The sequence below is a fragment of the Gorilla gorilla genome, chromosome 1 (genome assembly GCF_029281585.2).
Source record: "Gorilla gorilla gorilla isolate KB3781 chromosome 1, NHGRI_mGorGor1-v2.1_pri, whole genome shotgun sequence".
NCBI classification, from domain to species: Eukaryota; Metazoa; Chordata; class Mammalia; order Primates; family Hominidae; genus Gorilla; species Gorilla gorilla.
Window position 1 is genome coordinate 165,908,238 of NC_073224.2, and position 21,659 is coordinate 165,929,896.

The window sequence follows — 21,659 nt, forward strand, 5'->3', positions numbered from 1 at the left end:
ACGGGTATATTTTTGTAAAAGTCATAGCCAATCACAGCAGTCAAGCTTCAGCCAATCACAGGCCACCAACTGATACGATTATGTCCAAATAAGGCAAAATTGAACCATAACCAATCAAGCTGTTTCTATATTTCTTCCATTTTCTATCTATAAATACTCCCTGCTCATTTATTACACAGAGTTTTCTAAATTTTCACTGGTTCTCAGTGCTACCCAGTTCATGAATTATTCTTTGCTTAATTAAACTTTGTTTCTTTTAGCAAACTATATGAAAAAATAATATGTGTGGTTAAGTAGTACTAAGTATGTGATAAGATGCTGCTATTGAGTCAGTGCAAGTTAAGTAATTGTGGAAGATAATACAGAAAATATAAGAATTAGATTCAGTGCATTTCTATGTGAAAATGTTTTGATAGTGATTTTCTTCTCCAAAGTTACTATTAAATCACAAGTTGAAAAGGTACTTGGGAAAAATTCTTCTTAGTAAAGTAAATAACAGGTTCTTATCAAGTTTATTGATATATTTGGACAGAAAATAAAATGTGCTTAGCTCTTGTATAATGTATAATATTTGCTTCTGTTTGATGTAGGTCAGGAGTCTGAAAATGAAATTGTGGATGAAAAATTGGATACCAGTTTTAGGATATCAGTTTTCAAACTACCCATATACACTTCAGGTTCATTGAAGAATAATGCAGTATTGAGAGAGAAAAAACAACATTTTTTTCCTGCATATCCTCAGCCAATCTATACTACTCATCCAAAGCCAATCATTAAAAAAGACATACGATTGGAGCGGAGTATGAAAGAGTTTTTTGCAACACAAAGAGCTGGTATGAAACTCCGAACATTTAGTGATATTGACAAATATTACACAGAACAAAAGAAGCAGAAATGCCATAAAGAAAAAGTAAGAGTTGTAGCCATGGCACAAGTTGCTCGAGAAAGAGTTAGAGTAACTGTTAATGAACATTTGAATCAGAAAAAATATGCTACACAAAAACTAATTGAAGAAAATAAAGAGACAATTCAGAACAGTTTACGACAAGTTTGGCAAAACAGATTCAACTACCTTGAAAAAGCTAGAGAGAGAAAAGCTCTGTTTCTAAAAGAAAAATCCCAAAAGGCTGCAGAGCGTTTATTAGTTCAAAACTTAAATAATGAGCACACTCTTTTGACCAGAGGACTACTTAAAATTGACAGACTGAAGAAGAATGAGGCTGTCCTAAAAGAGAAAAGCCTGATTGTTAAGCAAAAACTAAAAGCAGAAAAATATGGAAAGAATTTACTTAAAGAAATGAAAAAAGTTAGGTAGGTACAATTTAGATATAACAGAAGCATTAAAGTCAATTACATGTGAATATTGCATGCTAAATTTTAAGACCTAATAATTAGTATTCTGTTTATAACATAGTACATTCTACTTTGAAAAATTAAAACAAAGAACAAATAATGTACTAATATATTACCAAAGATAAGGCAATAAAACAACTCTGTCTTTCCCCATCTCTCCACCTGTGCAACAAAACCTATCTACCTCTTAGTTATGAGTTGTTCTTATTATCACAAGTGGCATCATCATCAGCCTCTTGACCAGTGCTATCAACCTCAGTTTTTTGCAACAAAGTCTTCGTTGCCAATATCTAATGTTTTTCTACTCACTTTACTTCTAAAAGGAGTCTCAAAAGGATCCTTCCTTGTCAATATGACTCCTCCTATTCTAATTTAGGCTCTCATAATCTCTCCACGAATTCACATTATTCTTCCAACTGAGATCTTCATTCCTATTCTTCATCTTTTCTTCAACCCAAGTCTTTTCTCTGGCCTACAAACCTCAACTGTCTTTAAAATAAAGTTCGGATCACATCACTTCCTATTTAAATATATTAATAGCTTACAGTTATTCACAGAATAAAACTGAATTTGCTCTAAATGGCATTTCAGACAATGTGCTCTGTTCTTTCTAGTCTAGACTTATCTCACGCTAAATTTTCTGCTATAACTTCCTCCCTCCTCCCTCTAGCAGCACTCTGCTCTAAACAGACTATTCTCTACTCCCTACCCAACTTTATACTCTTTTATTCCTATGACTTTACTGATACTATCCCCTTTTTTCTCAAATATATACTCCTCAAGAGCACTACAAGCTCACAATGTTAATGTTGTCTAGATATTATTATGCAACACAAGCCTCTATGTTATTGTGCAAATCAGAATGCTTTGCTGTGTTCTAATTGGTGAGAAGGTGGTGCCTACATGTGAAGAAAAAGACACTCTTTTCTCCAGGGAAGTGCCTCATAAGTGGCTGCTTCTTGACTGTGTGTGACCTTGTTTCGTACCTACTTGCGCTCATCATACAATACATGAACTGCACAACCACTGGTAAAATTTATACTTTTATTACCCATCCTTTAGCAACCAACTCAAAGGCATTTTCACTTTTAATCTTACCAACTGCTCCTCCAGTCTGAATTAGTCTCTTTAATTTTGTGGTGATTTTATATACTTTATTGGAATCTCAATGTTACCAGTTATAACCAGAGAGATTTTATCATAGTTGCATGGTTGGGTTCTGAATTATTTTCTTTAATTCTTTATTTTTTATTTATTTTACTTTAAATTCCAGGATATAAGTGTAGAACGTGTAGGTTTGTTACATAGATACACACGTGCCATGGTGGTTTGCTGCACCTATCAACCCGTCATCTAGGTTTTAATCTCCGCATGCATTAGCTATTTGTCTTAATACCCTCTCCCCCCTCACCCCCAACCCCCCAACTGGCCCCAGTGTGTGTTGTTTCCCTCCCTATGTACATGTTTTCTTGTTGTTCAACTCCCACTTATGAGTGAGAACATGCAGTGTTTGGTCTTCTTTTCCTGTGTTAGTTTGCTGAGGTTGATGGCTTCCAGCTTCATCCATGTCTCCCTGCAAAGGACATGATCTCATTCCTTTTTGTGGCTGCGTAGTATTCCATGGCGTATATGTAACACATTTTCTTTATCCAGTCTATCACTGATGGGCATTTGGGTTGGTTCCATGTCTTTGCTATTGTAAATAGTGCTGCAATAAACATACGTGTGCATGTGTTTTTATGGTAGAATGATCTATATTCCTTTGGGTATATACCCAGTAATGAGATTGCTGGGTCAAATGGTATTTCTGGGTCTAGGTACTTGAGGAATCTCCACACTGTCTTCCACAATGGTTGAACTAATTTACGTTCCCATCAACAGCATAAAAGCATTCCTATTTCTCCACAGCCTCACTAGCATCTATTGTTTCTTGACTTTTTAATAGTCGCCATTCTGACAGGTGTGAGATGCTATCTCATTGTGGATTTGATTTGCATTTCTCTTATCATCAGTGATGTTGAGCTTTTTTCATATGTTTGTTCGCCACATAAATGTGTTCTTTTGAGAAGTGTCTGTTCATATCCTTTGCCCACTTTTTGATGGGTTTTTTTTCTTGTAAATTTGTTTACATTCCTTGTAGATTCTGGATATTAGCCCTTTGTCATATGGATGGATTGCAAAAATTTTCTCCCCTTCTCTAGGTTGGCTATTCTCCCTGATGATAGTTTATTTTGCTGTGCAGAAGCTCCTTAGCTTAATTAGATCCCATTTGTCAATTATGGCTTTTGTTGTCATTGCTTCTGGTGTTTTAGTTATGAAGTCTTCGCCATGCCTATGTCCTGAATGGTATTGCCTAGGTTTTCTTCTATGGTGTTTATGTTTTTGTATTTTACATTTATATCTTTAATCCATCTTGAGTTAATTTTTGTATAAGACATAAGGAAGGGGTCCAGTTTCTGTTTTCTGAATATGGCTAGCCAGTTTTCCCAGCACCATTTATTAAATAGGGAATCCTTCACCCATTGCTTGTTTTTGTCAGGTTTGTTGAAAATCAGATGGTTGTAGATGTGGAGTGTTATTTCTGAGATCTCTGTTCTGTTCCATTGGTCTATATATCTGTTTTGTTACTAGTACCATGCTGTTTTGATTACTGTAGCCTTGTAGTATAGTTTGAAGTCAGGTAGCGTTATGCCTCCAGCTTCATTCTTTTTGCTTAGGTTTGTCTTGGCTGTATGGGCTCTTTTTTGGTTCCATATGAAATTTAAAGTAGTTTTTTCTAATTCTGTGAAGAATGTCGATGGTAGTTTGATGGAAAAGTATTGAATCTATAAATTACTCTGGGCAGTATGGCTATTTTCATGATCTTGAGTTATCTTATCCATGAGGATGGAATGTATTTCCATTTGTTTGTTTCCTCTCTTATTTCCTTGAGCAATGGTTTGTAGTTCTCCTTGAAGAGATCCTTCACATCCTTTGTTAGCTGTATTCCTACATATTGTATTCTCTTTGTAGCAATTGTGAATGGGAGTTCATTCATGATTTGGCTCTCTGCTTGTCTGTTGTTGGTGTATAGGGGTGCTTGTGATTTTTGCACATTGATTTTGTATCCTGAGACTTTGCTGAAGTTGCTTATCAGCTTAAGGAGTTTGTGGGCTGAGACAATAGGGTTTTCTAAAGATAGACTCATGTTGTCTGCAAACAGAGACAATTTGACTTCCTGTCTTCCTATTTGAATACCTTTTATTTCTTCTTCTTGCCTGACTGCACTGGCCAGAACTTCTAATACCAGGTTGAATAGGAGTGGTGAGAGAGGGCATCCTTGTCTTGTGCCAGTTTTCAAAGGAATGCTTCCAGCTTTTGACCATTCAATTTGATATTGGTCATGGGTTTGTCATAAATAGCTCTTATTATTTTGAGATATGTTCCATCAATACCTAATTTATTGAGAGTTTTTAACATGAATGGATGTTGAATTTTATTGAAGACCTTCTCTGCATCTATTGGGATAATCATGTGGCTTTTGTCATTGGTTCTGTTTATGTGATGGATTACATTTATTGATTTGCATATGTTGAACCAGCCTTGCTTCCCAAAGATGAAGCCAACTTGATCATCATGGACAAGCATTTTGATGTACTGCTGGATTCAGTTTGCCAGTATTTTATTGAGGATTTTCACATTGATGTTCATCAGGGATATTGGCCTGAAATTTTCTTTTTTTGTTGTGATCTCTGCCAGGTTTTGGTATCAAGATGATGCTTGCCTCCTAAAATGAGTTAGGGAGGATTCCCTCTTTTTCTATTGTTTGGAACAGTTTCAGAATGAATGATACCAGCTCCCTTTTGTACCTCTGGTAGAATTCTGTTGTGAATCTGTCTGGTCCTGTGCTTTTTTTTTGGTTGGTAGGCTATTAATTACTGCCTCAATTTCAGAATTTGTTATTGGTCTATTCAGGATTTCAACTTCTTCCTGGTTGTCTTGTGAGGTGTATGTGTCCAGGAATTTTTCCATTTCTTCCATATTTTCTCATTTATTTTGTAAAGTTGTTTATAGTATTCTCTTTTTGTAGTTTGTATTTCTGTGGTTTCAGTGGTGATATCCCCTTTATCATTTTTATTGTGTCTATTTGATTCTTCTCTCTTTTCTTCTTTATTAGTCTAGCTAATGGTCTATTTATTTTGTTAATTTTTTCAAAAAAACAGCTCTTAGATTCCTAGATTTTTTTGGAGGGTTTTTCATGTCTTTGTCTCCTTCAGTTCTGTGCTGATCTTAGTTATTTCTTGTCTTCTGCTAGCTTTTGGATTGTTTGCTCTTGCTTTTCTAGCCACCCCCCCCCCACCCCCGCCACCTTTTTTTATGAAATGGATTTTCACTCTTGAAGCCCAGGCTGGAGTGCAATGTCATGATCTTGGCTCACTGGAACCTCTGCCTCCCAGGTTCAAGCAATTCTCATGCCTCAGCATCCCAAGTAGCTGGGATTACAGGCTTGCGCCACCATGCCTAGCTAAGTTTTTGTATTTTTAGTAGAGATGAGGTTTCACCATCTAATTCAGGCTGGTCTTGAACTCCTGACCTCAGGTGATCCACCCACCTTGGCCTTCCAAAGTGCTGGGATTACAGGCATAAGCCAACGTGTCCAGCCTCTAGCTCTTTTAATTCTGATGTTAGGGTGTCATTTTGTGATCTTTCTCCAGCTTTCCAATGTAGGTATTTAGTGCTATAAATTTCCCTCTTAATACTGCTTTAGCTGTGTCCCAGAGATTCTGGTATGTTGTGTCTTTGTTCTCACTGGTTTCAAATAACATTGATTTCTGCCTTAATTTCATTATTTACTCAGGAGTCATTCAGGAGCATGTTGTTCAATTTCCATGTAATTGTGTGGTTTTGAGTGAGTGTCTTAATCCTGAGCTCTACTTTGATTGCACTGTGGTGTGAGCGACTGTTTGCTATGATTTCAGTTCTTTTGCATTTGCTGAGGATGGTTTTACTTCCAATTATGTGGTCAATTTTAGAATAAGTGCCATGTGGCACTGAGAAGAATGTATATTCTGTTGATTTGGTGTAGAGAATTATGTAGATGTCTATTAGGTCCACTTGACCCAGAGCTGTGTTAAAGTCCTGAATATCCTTGTTAATTTTATGTCTCATTAATCAGTCTAATATTGACAGTGGGGTATTAAAGTCTCCCACTATTATTGTGTGGGAGACTATGTCTCTTTGTAGGTCTCTAAGAACTTGCTTTATGGATTCAGGTGCTGCTGTATTGGGCACATATATATTTAGGATAGTTAGCTCTTCTTGTTGCGTTGATCTCTTTACCATTATGTAATGCCCTTCTTTGTCTTTCTGATTTTTGTTGGTTTAAAGTCTGTTTTGTCAGAGACTAGGATTGCAACCCTTGCTTTTTTTTTCTCTTTTCCTTTCCATTTGCTTGGTAAATGTTCCTCCATTCCTTTATTTTGAGCCTATGTGTGTCTTTGCACGTGAGATGGGTCTCCTGAACACAGCACACTGATGGGTCTTGGCTCTTTATACTATTTGCCAGTCTGTGTCTTTTAATTGGGGCATTTAGCCCATTTACACTTGAGGTTAATATTTTTATGTGTGAATTTGATCCTGTCATCATGATGCTATCTGGTTATTTTGCACACTAGTTGGTACAGTTTCTTCACAGTGTCATTGGTCATTATATTTTGGTGTGTTTTTGCAGTGGCTGGTACCGGTTTTTCCTTTCCATGTTTAGTGCTTCCTTCAGGAGCTCTTGCAAGGCAGGCCTGGTGGTGATGAAATCCCTCAGCATTTGCTTGTCTGGAAAGGATTTTATTTCTCCTTCACTTATGAGGCTTCGTTTGGCTGAATATGAAATTCTGTGTTGAAAATTCTTTTCTTTAAGAATGATGAATATTGGCCCCCACTGTCTTCTGGCTTGTAGGGTTTCTGCTGAGAGGTCCACTGTTAGTCTGATGTGCTTCCCTTTGTAGATTACTTGGCCTTTCTCTCTGGCTGCCCATATGTGTCTTGGGGTTGATCTTCTCATGGAGTATCTTAGTGGTGTTCTTTGTATTTCCTGAATTTGAATGTTGGCTTTTCTTGCTAGGTTTGGGAAGTTCTCCTAGATAGTATCCTGACATGTGTTTTCCAGCTTGATTCTCTTCTCCCCATCTCCTTCAGGTACTCCAATCAGTCATAGGTTCGTTTTTTTTTTACATAGTCCCATATTTCTCCGAGATTTTGTTCATTCCTTTCATTCTGTTTTCTCTAATCCTGTCTTCGTGACTTATTTCAGCAAGGTAGTCTTCAAACTCTGATATCGTTTCTTCTACTTGGTCGATTCACCTGTTGATACTTGTGTATGCTTCACTAAGTTCTCGTGCTATGTTTTTAGCTCCATCAGGTCATTTATGTTCCTCTCTAAACTGGTTATTCTAGTTAGCACCTTCTCGAACTTTTTATCAAGGTTCTTAGCTTCTTTGCTAAGAACTTTAGCACATGCTTCTTTAGCTTAGTGGCGTTTATCATTACCCACCTTCTGAAGCCTACTTCTGTCAATCCACCCATCTCATCCTCTGTCCAGTTCTGCACCCTTGCTGGAGAGGCATTATGATCATTTGGAGGAGAGGAGGAACTCTGGCCTTTTGGTTTTGCAGCATTTTTTCATTGATTCGTTCTCATCTTCATGAGTATGTCTAGTTTTGATGTTTGAGGCTGCCCACCCTTGGATAGGGCTTTAGTTGGGAATTCTTTTTTGCTGATGCTATTGTTGTTGTTTTCTGTTTGATTGTTTTTATTTCAATGGTCAGGTCCCTCGAGAGGCACCTACCTGATCTCAGTAGGAATGCTCATGTATAGGGTGTCTGACAATCCCTGTTTAAGAGTCTCACCCAGTTGAGTGGCACAGGGAGCAGGACCTGTTTAACAAAGCACTTTGACCATCCCTTGGTGAAAGGTGTGTTTTGCTGGGGGGAAACCCACTTGTCTGGGCTGCCCAGATTCCTCAGAACTAGCAGGAGGAAAGGTTAAGTCTGCTGGTCTGCAGAGACTGTGGCCACCCCTCACCCTGGGGGCTCAGGCCCAGGGAGATCAGGCTTCTGTCCCTGAGCCCCTGGCTGGAGTTGTTGGAGTTCCTGCAGGGAGACCCCACCCAGTGAGGAGGGATGGGTCAGGGTCAGGCCTGAAGAGGCATTCTGGCTGCAATCTGCCACAGCCGGTGTGTTGGGCTGTGGGGGACACCTCTTGGGACCAAGCCATCCAGCCTCCCTGGCTCCATCAGGGGAAAAGCATATCCTGGAGCTATAGAGATGGCTGCTGCCCCATACCCGCCCTGGGAGCTTAATGTGTTAGGCAGCTATCAGTCCCAGTGTTGGCTGGTGCCCCTCCCCTAAGGACCTCAGGCAGCTTAGACAGTAGGCAGCGGCAGCTGTGGTGCTGGTTGCCCCTCCCCTGGGAGGCTTAAGCAGATTCTAGTTGAGTGGCTGTTGAGAAACTGCATGGCTTCCCGGTGGCATGGGTTCATGAGTGGGATCCTCCAATCCTTGGGTTGCACAGTTCCATGGAAAAAGCACGGTTTCCTAGGCTGGGTAGCACACTCACCACCTCCCTTGACTGGGGTGTGGGGGCTCCCCTGCCCCGTGTGGCTCTTAGGTGGGCCACCACAGCACACTCCTCTTCCTTCCTCTCCATGGGTCATACCAGCTGCCTAGTCAGTTCTTGTTTTTTTGTTGTTGTTGTTTGTTTGTTTTTTGTTTTGTTTTGTTTTGAGACACAGTTTCACTCTTGTTGCCCAAGCTGGAGTGCAATGGCATGATCTTGGCTCACTGCACCCTTCACCTCCCAAATGATTCTCCTGCCTCAGCCTCCTGAGTATGGGATTACAAGCGTCCGCCACCACACCAAGCTGTTTTTTGTATTTTTAGTAGAGACAGGGTTTCACCATGTCGGCCAGACTGGTCTCCAACTCCTGACCTCAGGTGATCCGCCCCCCTCAGCCTCCCAAATTGCTGGGATTACAGGTGTGAGTCACCTCACCTGGCCCTAGTCAGTTTTGATGAAGACCCTGCATACCTCAGTTGCCAGTGCAGGATTTGGAGGCAGTTATGGTTCTTTTTGATGACAGCCTCCAATCACTGCTGCTTCTAGTCAGCCATTTTGGCCCCACCCCCTCAATAAAATAATCAAGTCTTTGTATTATTCACTCCATCTTTCTATTTCAACGCCCAGTATAGTACCTAGTTAACAAATTTATTCAACACACATTTCTTGGGGAAAATAGGCGAGAACCTCAATTAGTAAAGGTTGTATATAAACTCATTTAAGTCATATAACAACCATCGAGAAGAGAGTGCTTTTTACGTATTTGTACTTGAGTCATTTAGAATAAGAAGCAATGTATATTTTTTCTGAATGCTTTTACAATGAAGATAAATAATCAGAATAATATTAAACATAGAGTAAAAATGTAATTAACCAAGTTACGAAAGTAGCTTCACTAATCATTAGACTAAGTAAACTTCTTAGTACAAGTGCTTAATTCATGGCAGTAAATTTGCCCTGCACATTTTTTTCTGCCCCTCTGTGATCATTGGTGCTTCTACTAAGTAGTACCTACCTTCAATTCAAATAATTCAAGTAGTAATTCATTTCTAGCTCTTGAAGAGTTCTCTTACAGGTGATGTAGTCATGTAAAGATCATTTGGCCCAAGAAACTGAAAATTGAGATGGGAAATACGGCAAAAAGCAATGAGATTAACAGTTACATAATAATGCCAGCAATAACACAAACATTACGAATAGACAATTAAAATTTCGGGTACATTAATAGGTTTATGGCTGACACTTCTATAACAAAGACAGATTAGCAAGAAAAAGGCATAACAAATTTATTTCATCAAAATGTTTTGTGACCTAGAAGCTTTCTAAAATGAAGACCCGGGGACAACTATTTTTATGCTTAGATTTGATGAAGAATAGACAATTTTGTAGAAGTATGATTGGAACAAAAAGAAAAGGGTATGACCTAATGGTAATAAACTGGGGATGCGGGGTACCAAGCAAGGCCTGTTTGTTCAGATTCTTCTTGGCCTTTCTATATAATATTCCTTCCCTCATGGTTTAAAGCATGGCATTTGTCACAGTGTTTAAAAGACAGGAGGCGGAAGTTGAGAGCAATCTTTCTGCTTCTGCAAGTTTCTCAGTTTCCTTCAGCTTAAAATACATAGTGTGCCAATGTGCCATATTTGGGGGCAGCATTTTTTGCTACTCCAAAATCAAAACCTTCAAAGAGAAGCCTTAACTAAACCAGAGTGTTACTTCACTTAAATTCTCCCTTGCCCTGCCATACAAAGATGAATAAGATATTCTTGATCCTCTAAGAACTCACAGTCCAGTGGCAAACATAAGCATACATTTCAATTGTTACAAAAAATAGTAGTAGGAGAAGTACAATTGTTGATTCACATTGGAAAAGCAGAGAGGTGAGAGGAGACCATTATAGTAGAGAGGTGAGGCAAGGAGAAGAGGATAAGCAAAGTTGGAAAGTTCAAAATAGGTAAAGCTAGGGGAGATCAAGGAGATCGTGAATATTCCTGTACCTATAGCAGAAAGTTTATGAAGAGTAGTTGACAGTGCAATTGCTTGAGAAATATCAACTTGATTAAAAAGAGCCTCTAAGTCTCAGTAGACAGTTGTGCAGTAAAGACCATTAGGATTCCTACCAGAAAGATATATTGCATTTTACACATGTATTTTACCATAAAACTTTCCTTTCAAGAAATATCTCAGAAAATAATTCTTAGGGCACACTTTGGACAAAACTTTCTCAAACAATTGCAAAAATAGAAATTGTTTTATGGTGAAGATTTTAAAATTTTAAACCAAATTTGGTAAAGTAGGAGCTTTGTTGACTCAAAATATTTTAACTTACAGTTAGTAAATTTAAATTTTATTAATTGCCAAGGAACATTTTTAAGAACATAAAACCATGACCCATATAAATATAAAATGAGCACATGCCAAAGATATCATTTAACTCATTAAAGAATAAATCAGTTATGAGAATTCAAAGAGCATTTATCTATCTATATATTATATCTATGTCTATGTCTACTTCTACGTCTATATTGATATTGGCAATCAAAAATGCTAAACTAAATTCACAGATAGGTGCAAAACTAGTCAATATTCACTGGGCAATAATCAAACGTAACTTAGCTGAACACGATTATTTATATCTCTATAAACAAGAATCATTTGTATTGCTCACAGTTTTTCTTAATTTAGAGTTGTAAAATTGTTCACAGAGATTGAAAGGCACAGATAGTTCTGAAGGGTGTACTAGCCAGGACTCATAGTAATTTTATTTTACCCTTTCAAAGTCTTTCACACATTTTTTCTCTGATATTAGATTGAAACTGATCAGCCACAGTTTTATCCTAGTGCTATTTCAAATGGCCAAATTATGTACATACATGTTTAAGGCTTGTATAGAAACACTTAGAGATCTTCAGAACTGCTTATTTTATTTAAATTTTTAAACAGCATCGTTTTTAAAAGCCTGTGCTAGAAAGAAGTTTTAAATAAAAAAAGCACTTGCCTTTTCCTACTTATAAGCAATTTAAGCTATTTACTGATGTGTTTTATGTAATACTTTATTACGTATGAAAAATACTATATATTTCCCCCTCCAAATTTAAAATCATTTTCTTTAGTGTACACTTTGTGTGGTGTGTGTGTGTGTGTGTGTGTGTGTGTCTGTGTGTGCTTTGGAAATATTTCCTATAACTTATTTTAATTTAAAAAAGTATTTTGGAAAAGAAAATGAAAGCTAGTATGTATTGAAATACAAATCTAGTGCAAATCAATCTAATTTAATCAGCTTAGTTTTTTCACAGTAAAATGAATATCTGGCCATAATTAATTTTTAAAGAATGCAGACTCAAACAAGCATCCTAATATATGTGAACTGAATTATCTTCTCTCATAAGCTACTGCAAAAGTATTAACCTGCAGAGCACATAAGAATAGGGCAATGTTTCGGTTATGTGAGTAGTATGTTCCAGTAGGCATCTTTGAGTTTTACTCTAAATATTTTCAAATAAAGATTAGGTATCAATATACAGAAAGAAGATGTGATCAAAAAGTGAAATCTAACTGGAGACTTCTGAAATTTTTCAATTCTGATACTTTTTCCGCTGATGATTCTTTATTCTCTTGACCTAAAAGCATTCTGATAAATTTCAACAACTAGTGAAGTCATTATTGAGAATGTAGCTCCCTAATCCTGCTATGTGGAATGAGAAAGAGTAAAAGAAAAAAGGGGAACCATAAAGCTCTAATTTAGAAAGTTAATAAAATACCCACAGGAGTATTTAAGCATTAATTAAAGATAGACTTTGAAATGAAAGAATCTATGTATCAGATAATAGCTAGTCAGGGGTTTTTCTAAGATATTCATGTCTGTACTCTGAGAAAGTGATGATACTGTTCAAGCCAGGAGAGCAGGGTGTCCATTTTGAAGTAGGGTATCACTTAGCATGGAAGAGCTAGAAAATAAAGTGGTTTTTCAATTACATCATCTTCAACTTGTCCTTATTTGGTCATCAATTGACCTCCCATACTACCATCTTCATTTACTGTGGTCTTTACATCATTTTGACTTATGAAGCTTTTTCTCTCCATCCAATTTCTGCCATAATCATTGTTAACTTCCAAATTCATAAGAACAGCCCTCCCAATTACCTAATATTGACATTTTTGGACACCAACAATCTTTATCCTACGGGACGTTAATAAACTGATTTCCATAGACACATACAAAGATCCTCTTATCACTTGGAACTGCCCCACCTCTTAAATCTTCAACTCCTATATATTTATTTATAACTAAAATCCTTTCTTCCTCAACTCCTTTCTTCCTCAACTCCTTTCTTCCTTTACTTCCACCACACATATCCTCCAAATATATGGTGACACCCATCCATCAAATAACCTCCTTTACACACTTTTATTTTCATTTCTAGTGTAGGCTCCAGGGTTCTTTAATTAAATTATTATTTTGTCCATTCTCTCCAGTGTCTCTAAAGTTCTTTCATTTCATTGCCTTGATTATGCTAAAATGTTCCTTACAACCCTTACCTTGGAACATTTCAACTATCTATCTTCATTTCCTGTATTTGGATAAAAATGTCTAGAAGAAATCAATGCCCCATAGATTTATGCCAATATTAATTTTATGGTCTCCAACTTGAGCTGCTCCCACAGTTGCTTGCTCTTTCTCCTGTTACCTACAAGAGCCATTTAAAATCTTCAACAGTACAGCTTTCTATTCAAACACCACTTATGGCCTCTCCTTCTCAACAAGATACTTTTATCTATTTTCCAACGAAATTTTAGGACTTCAAGCTTTAATTCATTCAACTTCCTATATCCATATTTATAAAATTCTATATATTTTATATTTACCACAGTTTCGTTTTCTGCTGTCTCATGATTAGGTTTCCATTTTCTGTTAAAAGCTAATAAACTCTCCTCTTATAATTCTTATAATCTTTAAAATCAAGTAATGTAAGGCTGCTGTGTTAGTCAGAATTATGGCTACCAAGAAGATAGATACCATGCCTTCCTTGATTCCCAGGACTATGAATATGATGAGATAGCACACCTGTGAATGTGTTGGTAAAGGGACTTTAAATATGTAATTAAGGATATTGCTTAATTAACCTTAACATAAGGAAATTATTCTGGATTATCCAGATGCGCCCAATGTATCACATGAGCCTTTCAAATACAGAGACAAAAGAGAACATCAGATTCAAAGTATAAGAAGGGTTTTACATGATATCGCTGACTTAAAAATAGAGGGAAGCACAGGGAAAGAGTGATGATAAAATGAATTCTGACAACAACCACTGATCCTGGATGAGGACCCAAGACCTAAATGAGAACCATTGCTCTGGCTGACACCTTGATTTCAGTCTTGTGAGACCTAAGCAGAAAACCCAACTAGCCACAATGTGCCTGGACTTCTGACCTAATGAAACTATGAGGTATTATAAGGTGGTTGTTGTAAGCCAATACATTTATGGGTAAATTGTTATGCGGAATGAAAAATAGATTCCAACTTTGTTCTGTTTTCCCAAGATTGTATTGGTTGTTCTAGGACCTTTGCATTTTCATATAAATTTAAATTTTAATAAATTCAAAACATTTAAATTTAACACATTTAAAATAAATCTGAATTAAATTAATATATATTTAAAACAAATGTAAATGTTAATTTCTAATTTCTATCATAGAGGCTGTTGGCATATTAATTGTAATTTTATTTATCCATAGATCTACTTGGGAAAAATTGACATAATAATAATATTATCTTATAATCTTTGAGATAATATAACTCCCCATTAATTTAGATCTTTTTAAATTTCTTTTAGCAATATTTTATCATTTTTAGGTATAGACCTTGCCTATCTTTTATTACATTTATGTCTAAATATTTTATGCTTTTCTGGTCACAGTGTAAGTGGAATCACTTGATTTTATTTTCCAATTGTTTGACATTGGTATACATGGATATAATGATATAATTGATTATTTCATATTTCTCATTCTCTAAGACTTTTTTAAATATATTTTTTATTATACTTTAAGTTCTAGGGTACATGTGCACAACGTGCAGGTTTGTTACATATGCATACATGTGCCATGTTGGTGTGCTGCACCCAGTAACTCCTCATTTACATTAGGTATATCTCCTAATGCTATCCCGCCCCCCTGCCTTCACCCCACAACAGGCCCCGGTGTGTGATGTTCCCCTTCCTGTGTCCAAGTGTTCTCATTGTCCAATTCCCACCTATGAGTGAGAACATGCGGTGTTTGGTTTTTTGTCCTTGTGATAGTTTGCTGAGAATGATGGTTTCCAGCTTCATCCATGTCCCTACAAAGGACATGAACTCATCATTTTGTGTGGCTGCATAGTATTCCATGGTGTATGTGTGCCACATTTTCTTAATCCAGTCTATCATTGTTGGACATTTGGGTTGGTTCCAAGTCTTTGCTTTTGTGAATAGTGCTGCAATAAACAAACGTGTGCATGTGTCTTTATAGCAGCATGATTTATAATCCTTTGGGTATATACCCAGTAATGGGATGGCTGGGTCAAATGGTATTTCTAGTTCTAGATCCCTGAGGAATTGCCACACTGTCTTCCACAATGGTTGAACTAGTCTACAGTCCCACCAACAATGTAAAAGTGTTCCTATTTCTCCACATCCTCTCCAGCACCTGTTGTTTCCTGACTTTTTAATGATGGCCATTCTAACTGGTGTGAGATGATATCTCACTGTGGTTTTGATTTGCATTTCTCTGATGGCCAGTGATGATGAGCATTATTTCATGTGTCTGTTGGCTGCATAAATGTCTTCTTTTGAGAAGTGTCTGTTTATATCCTTTGCCCACTTTTTGATGGGGTTGTTTGTTATTTTCTTGTAAATTTGTTTGAGTTCTTTGTAGATTCTAGATATTAGCCCTTTGTCAGATGAGTAGATTGCAAAAGTTTTCTCCTATTCTGTAGGTTGTCTGTTCATTCTGATGGTAGTTCCTTTGCTGTGCAGAAGCTCTTTAGTTTAATTAGATCCCATTTGTCAATTTCGGCTTTTGTTGCCATTGCATTTGGTGTTTTAGACATGAAGTCCTTGCCCATGCCTATGTCCTGGATGGTATTGCCTAGGTTTTCTTTTAAGGTTTTTATGGTTTTAGGTCTAACATTTAAGTCTTTAATCCATCTTGAATTAATTTTTGTATAAGGTGTAAGGAAGGGATCCAGTTTCAGCTTTTACATATGGCTAGCCAGTTTTCCCACCACCATTTGTTAAATAGGGAATCTTTTCCCCATTTCTTGTTTTTGTCAGGTTTGTCAAAGATCAGATAGTTGTAGATGTGTGGTATTATTTCTGAGGGCTCTGTTCTATTCCATTGGTCTATATCTCTGTTTTGGTACCAGTACCATGCTGTTTTGGTTACTGTAGCCTTGTAGTATAGTTTGAAGTCAGGTAGCATGATGCCTCCAGCTTTGTTCTTTTGGCTTAGGATTGACTTGGCAAGCGGGATCTTTTTTGGTTCCATATGAACTTTAAAGTAGTTTTTTCCAAGAAAGTCATTGGTAGCTTGATGGGGATGGCACTGAATCTATAAATTACCTTGGCCAATATGGCCATTTTCATGATATTGATTCTTCCTATCCATGAGCATGGAATATTCTGCCATTTGTTTGTGTCCTCTTTTATTTTGTTGAGCAGTGGTTTGTAGTTCTCCTTGAAGAGGTCCTTCACATCCCTGGTAAGTTGGATCCCTAGGTATTTTATTCTCTTTGAAACAATTGTGAATGGGAGTTCAGTCATGATTTGGCTCTCTGAGCAAATAAACTAGAAAATCTAGAAGAAATGGATAAATTCCTTGACACATACACCCTCCCAAGACTAAACTAGGAAGAAGTTGAATCTCTTAATAGACCAATAACAGGCTCTGAAATTGAGGCAATAGTTTATAGCTTACCAACCAAAAAAAGTCCAGGACCAGACGGATTCACAGCCGAATTCTACCAGAGGTACAAGAAGGAGCTGGTACCATTTCTTCCGAAATTATTCCAATCAATAGAAAAAGAAGGAATCGTCCCTAACTCATTTTATGAGACCAGCATCATCCTGATACCAAAGCCTGGCAGAGACACACACACAAAAGAGAATTTTAGACCAATATCCCTGGTGAACATCGATGCAAAAATCCTCAGTAAAATACTGGCATACCAAGTCCAGCGGTACATCAAAAAGCTTATCCACCATGATCAAGTGGGCTTCATCCCTCGGATGCAAGGCTGGTTCAACATACTCAAATCAATAAACATAATCCAACATGTAAACAGAACCAAAGACAAAAACCACATGATTATCTCGATAGATGCAGAAAAGGCCTTTGACAAAATTCAAGAGCCGTTCATGCTAAAAACTCTCAATAAATTACCTCAAAATAATAAGAGCTATTTATGACAAACCCACAGCCAATATCATACTGAATGGGCAAAAACTGGAAGCATTCCCTTTGAAAACTGGCACAAGACAGGGATGCCCTCTCTCGCCACTCCTATTCAACATAGTGTTGGAAGTTCTGGCCAGGGCAATCAGGCAGGAGAAAGAAATAAAGGGTATTCAGTTAGGAAAAGAGGAAGTCAAATTGTCCCTGTTTGCAGATGACATGATTGTATATCTAGAAAACCCCATTGTCTCAGCCCAAAATCTCCTTAAGCTGATAAGCAACTTCAGCAAAGTCTCAGGATACAAAATCAATGTGCAAAAATCTTTAAGACTTTTAAATAGTTCTTTTACTTACATTTTCTTCACAGCTTATAATGTTTATCTGTAGGAGGGCTATTTTAGTACATTTATTGACTTAATTACTATCCTTAATTACATGTGCAAGATTCCTTTTCTATGATTTCTACTCTGCTACGCATCCAGACCTGACTACTCTCTTGATTTCTAGGCTTATAGTACTAGTAGCTAACTTTTAGCTACTACTAAAATGATTATTAAATGCTAGGCACTCCTTTAAGGATTTTAAATGTGTTAGTTTATTTACTTCCTACTAAACCCTGTGAGTTGAAATGTCCTCTTTATAAAGATGAAAAAAAAATTACAGAGACAACTTAAATAACCTATCTAAAATCACACCAACAATACATTTCAGAGCCAAGCAGAATGGCTTTACTACCTGTACTCTTAACTATAAGCCTTCACTTCTCTATATTCAACACCCTGGGCATCACCACATGAATAAGTAGGCTCTTAACACTAACCATTTCCAGTCAGAACTCTAATCTTTCTTCCCGTCTTGTTGCTCTACCTACGTTTCTTTCTGTTGAACGCCACTATTATCCATCCAGTAAAATGAATTATTTAATGTTAGGCAGTCACCTAAGAATTTTTAATGTATCAACCCACTTAGTCCTTTACTAACCCTATGAGTTAGATTATCTCCTTAACAATGAAGAAAATGAGAGAGAAAGAACATGAATATCTTGTCTAAAGTCACATCATCAATAAGCTGCAGGCTTTTTAGACTTCACCCTCTCTTTCTCTCCTCAACTTCAGATTTCTGAGTATACCTACACATAAATAAAGTATTTTATGATCTGGCCTAAATTTGTTTCTCCAGCCTTGCCTGCTTCCTTGTTCTCCTTCCCAGACTGTAAGACCCAGACAATTAGATTGATGCCAGTTCTTGGAGCATTCCAAGCTGTGCTACCCTCTCTACCTTTGTTTTGACCATGTTCGTGCTGTAAAAATAGTTTGAACAAAATTCTCTTCCACTTTCTGACTGGAAAATACACATCTTTCAAGATTCAGTTCAAAGGTTATTTTAACTCTAAACTTTTTTTTATCTTCCCCTCCTTGCTCTTTAGTTTATATTTACCAAGTTTTTACTCAAGTTTTTCCTCACTCTGACTTGTTACATAATGTTTTCACAATGAACCATAATATCTCATTTGTATATTTGTATACATTTATTTCTCTTAACTTTTGATAAGCTTCACGTAGTTACATCATGTCATATTTATGTCTCCAGCATCTAAGGTTAGTGCCATGCATCACAATACATAATTGTTGAATAAATAAGGATGAATGAATGAAATCTCCTAAGACCTGTGACATTTCCCCGGTTTGGCAGGGTATTAGTCTACTAGGACTGCCATAACAAAATATCACAGGCTGGGTGGCTTAAACAGTAATTTATTTTCTCCCAGTTCTGGAGGCTGGAAGTCCAAGAACAAAGTGTCAGCAGGTGTGGTTTCTATTGAGCCCTCTCTCCTTGGCTTGCAGATGGCCACCTTTGCCTTGTGTCCTCCCATGGCCTTTCTTCTGTACACTCACATCTCTGCTCTTGCTTCCTCTTCTTATAAGTACACAAATTATATTGGATTAGGACCTACCCATATAATGTCATTTAGCCTTAACTACTTCTTAAAGGCCTTATCTCCAAATAGTCACATTCAAAGACACTGGGAGTTAGGACTTTGACATATGAATATGGTGGAATGCATTCAGTCCATAACAGAGTCGAAGAAGTAGCTTGGGTTTAGTGAGGCTTAAGTAGATGTATTTTAAGTGATGACATAGGGTAGTTTAGATGCCTCTTTGGAAATCTAAGCCATAGTTTGTGAGAATTTTTAATTATAGCTTATAGATATCTCATAAATACTTGTCTGAGTATTGTTTAATGATATAACCAAGTTATATAAATGGAATTCTGTCTTTCTCACTTGTATATGCCTATTTCGAAGACATCTAATTATTATCATTAACAGTCTAATAGATTGCCATGGTTTCAGTATTTAAAAGTATCTCATTCTATTACCTTTCTTTCTCCTCTTAGATCTCAAGAAATATATAAAAAACATTGTGAAGAAAAATTTGTTATGGATATGATTGCCTTTGAAAAGGCCTGTGAAAGACTTCAAGATGCTAAAACAAAAGTAGCAATTGTGAAAACAAATTTAGACTTTAAAGTTCCCAATGGACTGATAAAATGAATCAATGCCAGATCACATCCTATGATCATCTTAAATTATAGTCATTATTTTTAGTTGAAGGAATTTGAAATAATACTCTAAAGCAAGAAATACTCTACATCACAAGATGGATTTATATATAAGTCTTCTAAAAATATAAAGATTAGTTAAAATGTTTCTCTTACTGGTCATAATTTAACTTAAAGTTGACTTAGCACCTCTGACAAATTTCTTAGATCAGATGCCTAAGGAACAATTAAACTGATTTAATTTATTGCAGACAATGTTGCAATGACATTGCTGATATTCTGTTTCATATTCTTTCTAAATATAGCAATTCATAAGCTAATTTAGGTTTTTCTGGAAACCTTAGAATAGTAATTTCTACTCCAACTGCTGACTTTTATTAAGACACTGTGTACGTTGATGACTTTTATTACCTGCTTTTATATATTTAATTATATTTCCTGCTTATTTTGTTAAAACAATTCCTGAATTTATTTTTTAAAGTATGGTTTCAATATTTTGTCAGTGATATATGCTGTTATAAAAATTCAGAAAATATGAACTATGAAAAGTAAATTAAACATTCTTATCACCTTCCTTGAAGACTGTAAGATTTTTGTGTATTTACTTTTGATGGGTTTGCCCTGTTTGGTATATATGTGAAGACAGGGAAAAGACAGAGGAGAGAAGCAAGAGAGAAGCCATATAATTATATATTGGAATCATAAAATATACAGAAATGGTATATATTAACCATAAGTCTGTTTAATACATACCAATGGTAGAAAATTTGAAAAATAAACTGTTAAAAAAGACATAAAAATCCTTTGTAAAATTTGCATCCATTTTCAATAGTGATTTCATATATCTAGAAAGATGGGTGTCTCGCTATAATTATGACATTGTTCACTAAATACGATGTAGCTAATGCTATTCAAAATTTCTCTTTAATACTCATTGGTTATATATGTAAGCTTTTAAAACATCGTTGCTTAAAAAATTCCCTAGATAGAAAGAACCTGGCCTCCTAAATCCCTGTTTGGAGTGTGAGAGAATACCTGTTTTGTGCTTTACATCATCCAAAAGAAAATTCAGTTATATTAAGGGCTTTGCAACCACATCAATTATATTAGGCCAGCATCTATGAGGGATTTAATCAGTAGAGAACTTGTTACCAAAATAGGAGTGCTACTATCACAAAATCCCAATGTATCTGGTACTGGCTTTGTGGGGTAGTAAGAAAACCAATATTGAAGACAGAAATATGGAGACCCAGGTCTACTCATACTATAGCCCATGTAAAGTTTTAAATGCTATGGGTTCTGGGTGTTAGTGTCCTATACTGCCTTTAACTTCATTATTCAGATCACTTATGTCTAAAAAAATTTTTTTAGTTAAATCTAGAAAGCAATATGTATATTGTTGGTTAATTTGTTTTCCTATTCCTACCCTTTCAGCCAGCACCTTTTAAAAGATTTCTTAGAATTCTGTTGCACTCTTTCATACAGTAACTCTTGCCTTCAGTGCAAATTACAGACTTAAGCAGAATGATTTTTTTTAAATTTCACACACCCACACAGACACAGATCACACATATGTACAGACACATACATAATAAAAGAAAGTCTAAAGAACAATATATTATTTCTACCTCAAATACTCTCTTTAGAAGCACTACCATATTTCTTGATTTGTTTCTGGTATTTATCTTCTACAGATTGAGCATCCCTTATCCAAGTTGCTT

General features: G+C 36.4%; 1 protein-coding gene across 2 annotated transcripts in view; it reads left to right on the top strand.

Annotated features, from left to right (window-relative positions):
* LRRIQ3 (leucine rich repeats and IQ motif containing 3) overlaps positions 1-20,732 on the top strand; it is a 172,014-nt gene extending 151,282 nt beyond the window's left edge. The window contains exons 7-8 of one of the 2 annotated variants that reach the window (XM_063697669.1): positions 591-1,311; positions 19,774-20,732. In XM_063697669.1, coding sequence (XP_063553739.1) covers positions 591-1,311; positions 19,774-19,930 — 878 coding nt within the window. In that variant the 3' untranslated portion in view covers positions 19,931-20,732. The remainder of the gene's footprint in view (positions 1-590; positions 1,312-19,773) is intronic. The other variant, XM_063697672.1, reaches the window with a different exon arrangement.
* The last annotated feature ends 927 nt before the right edge of the window (positions 20,733-21,659 follow it).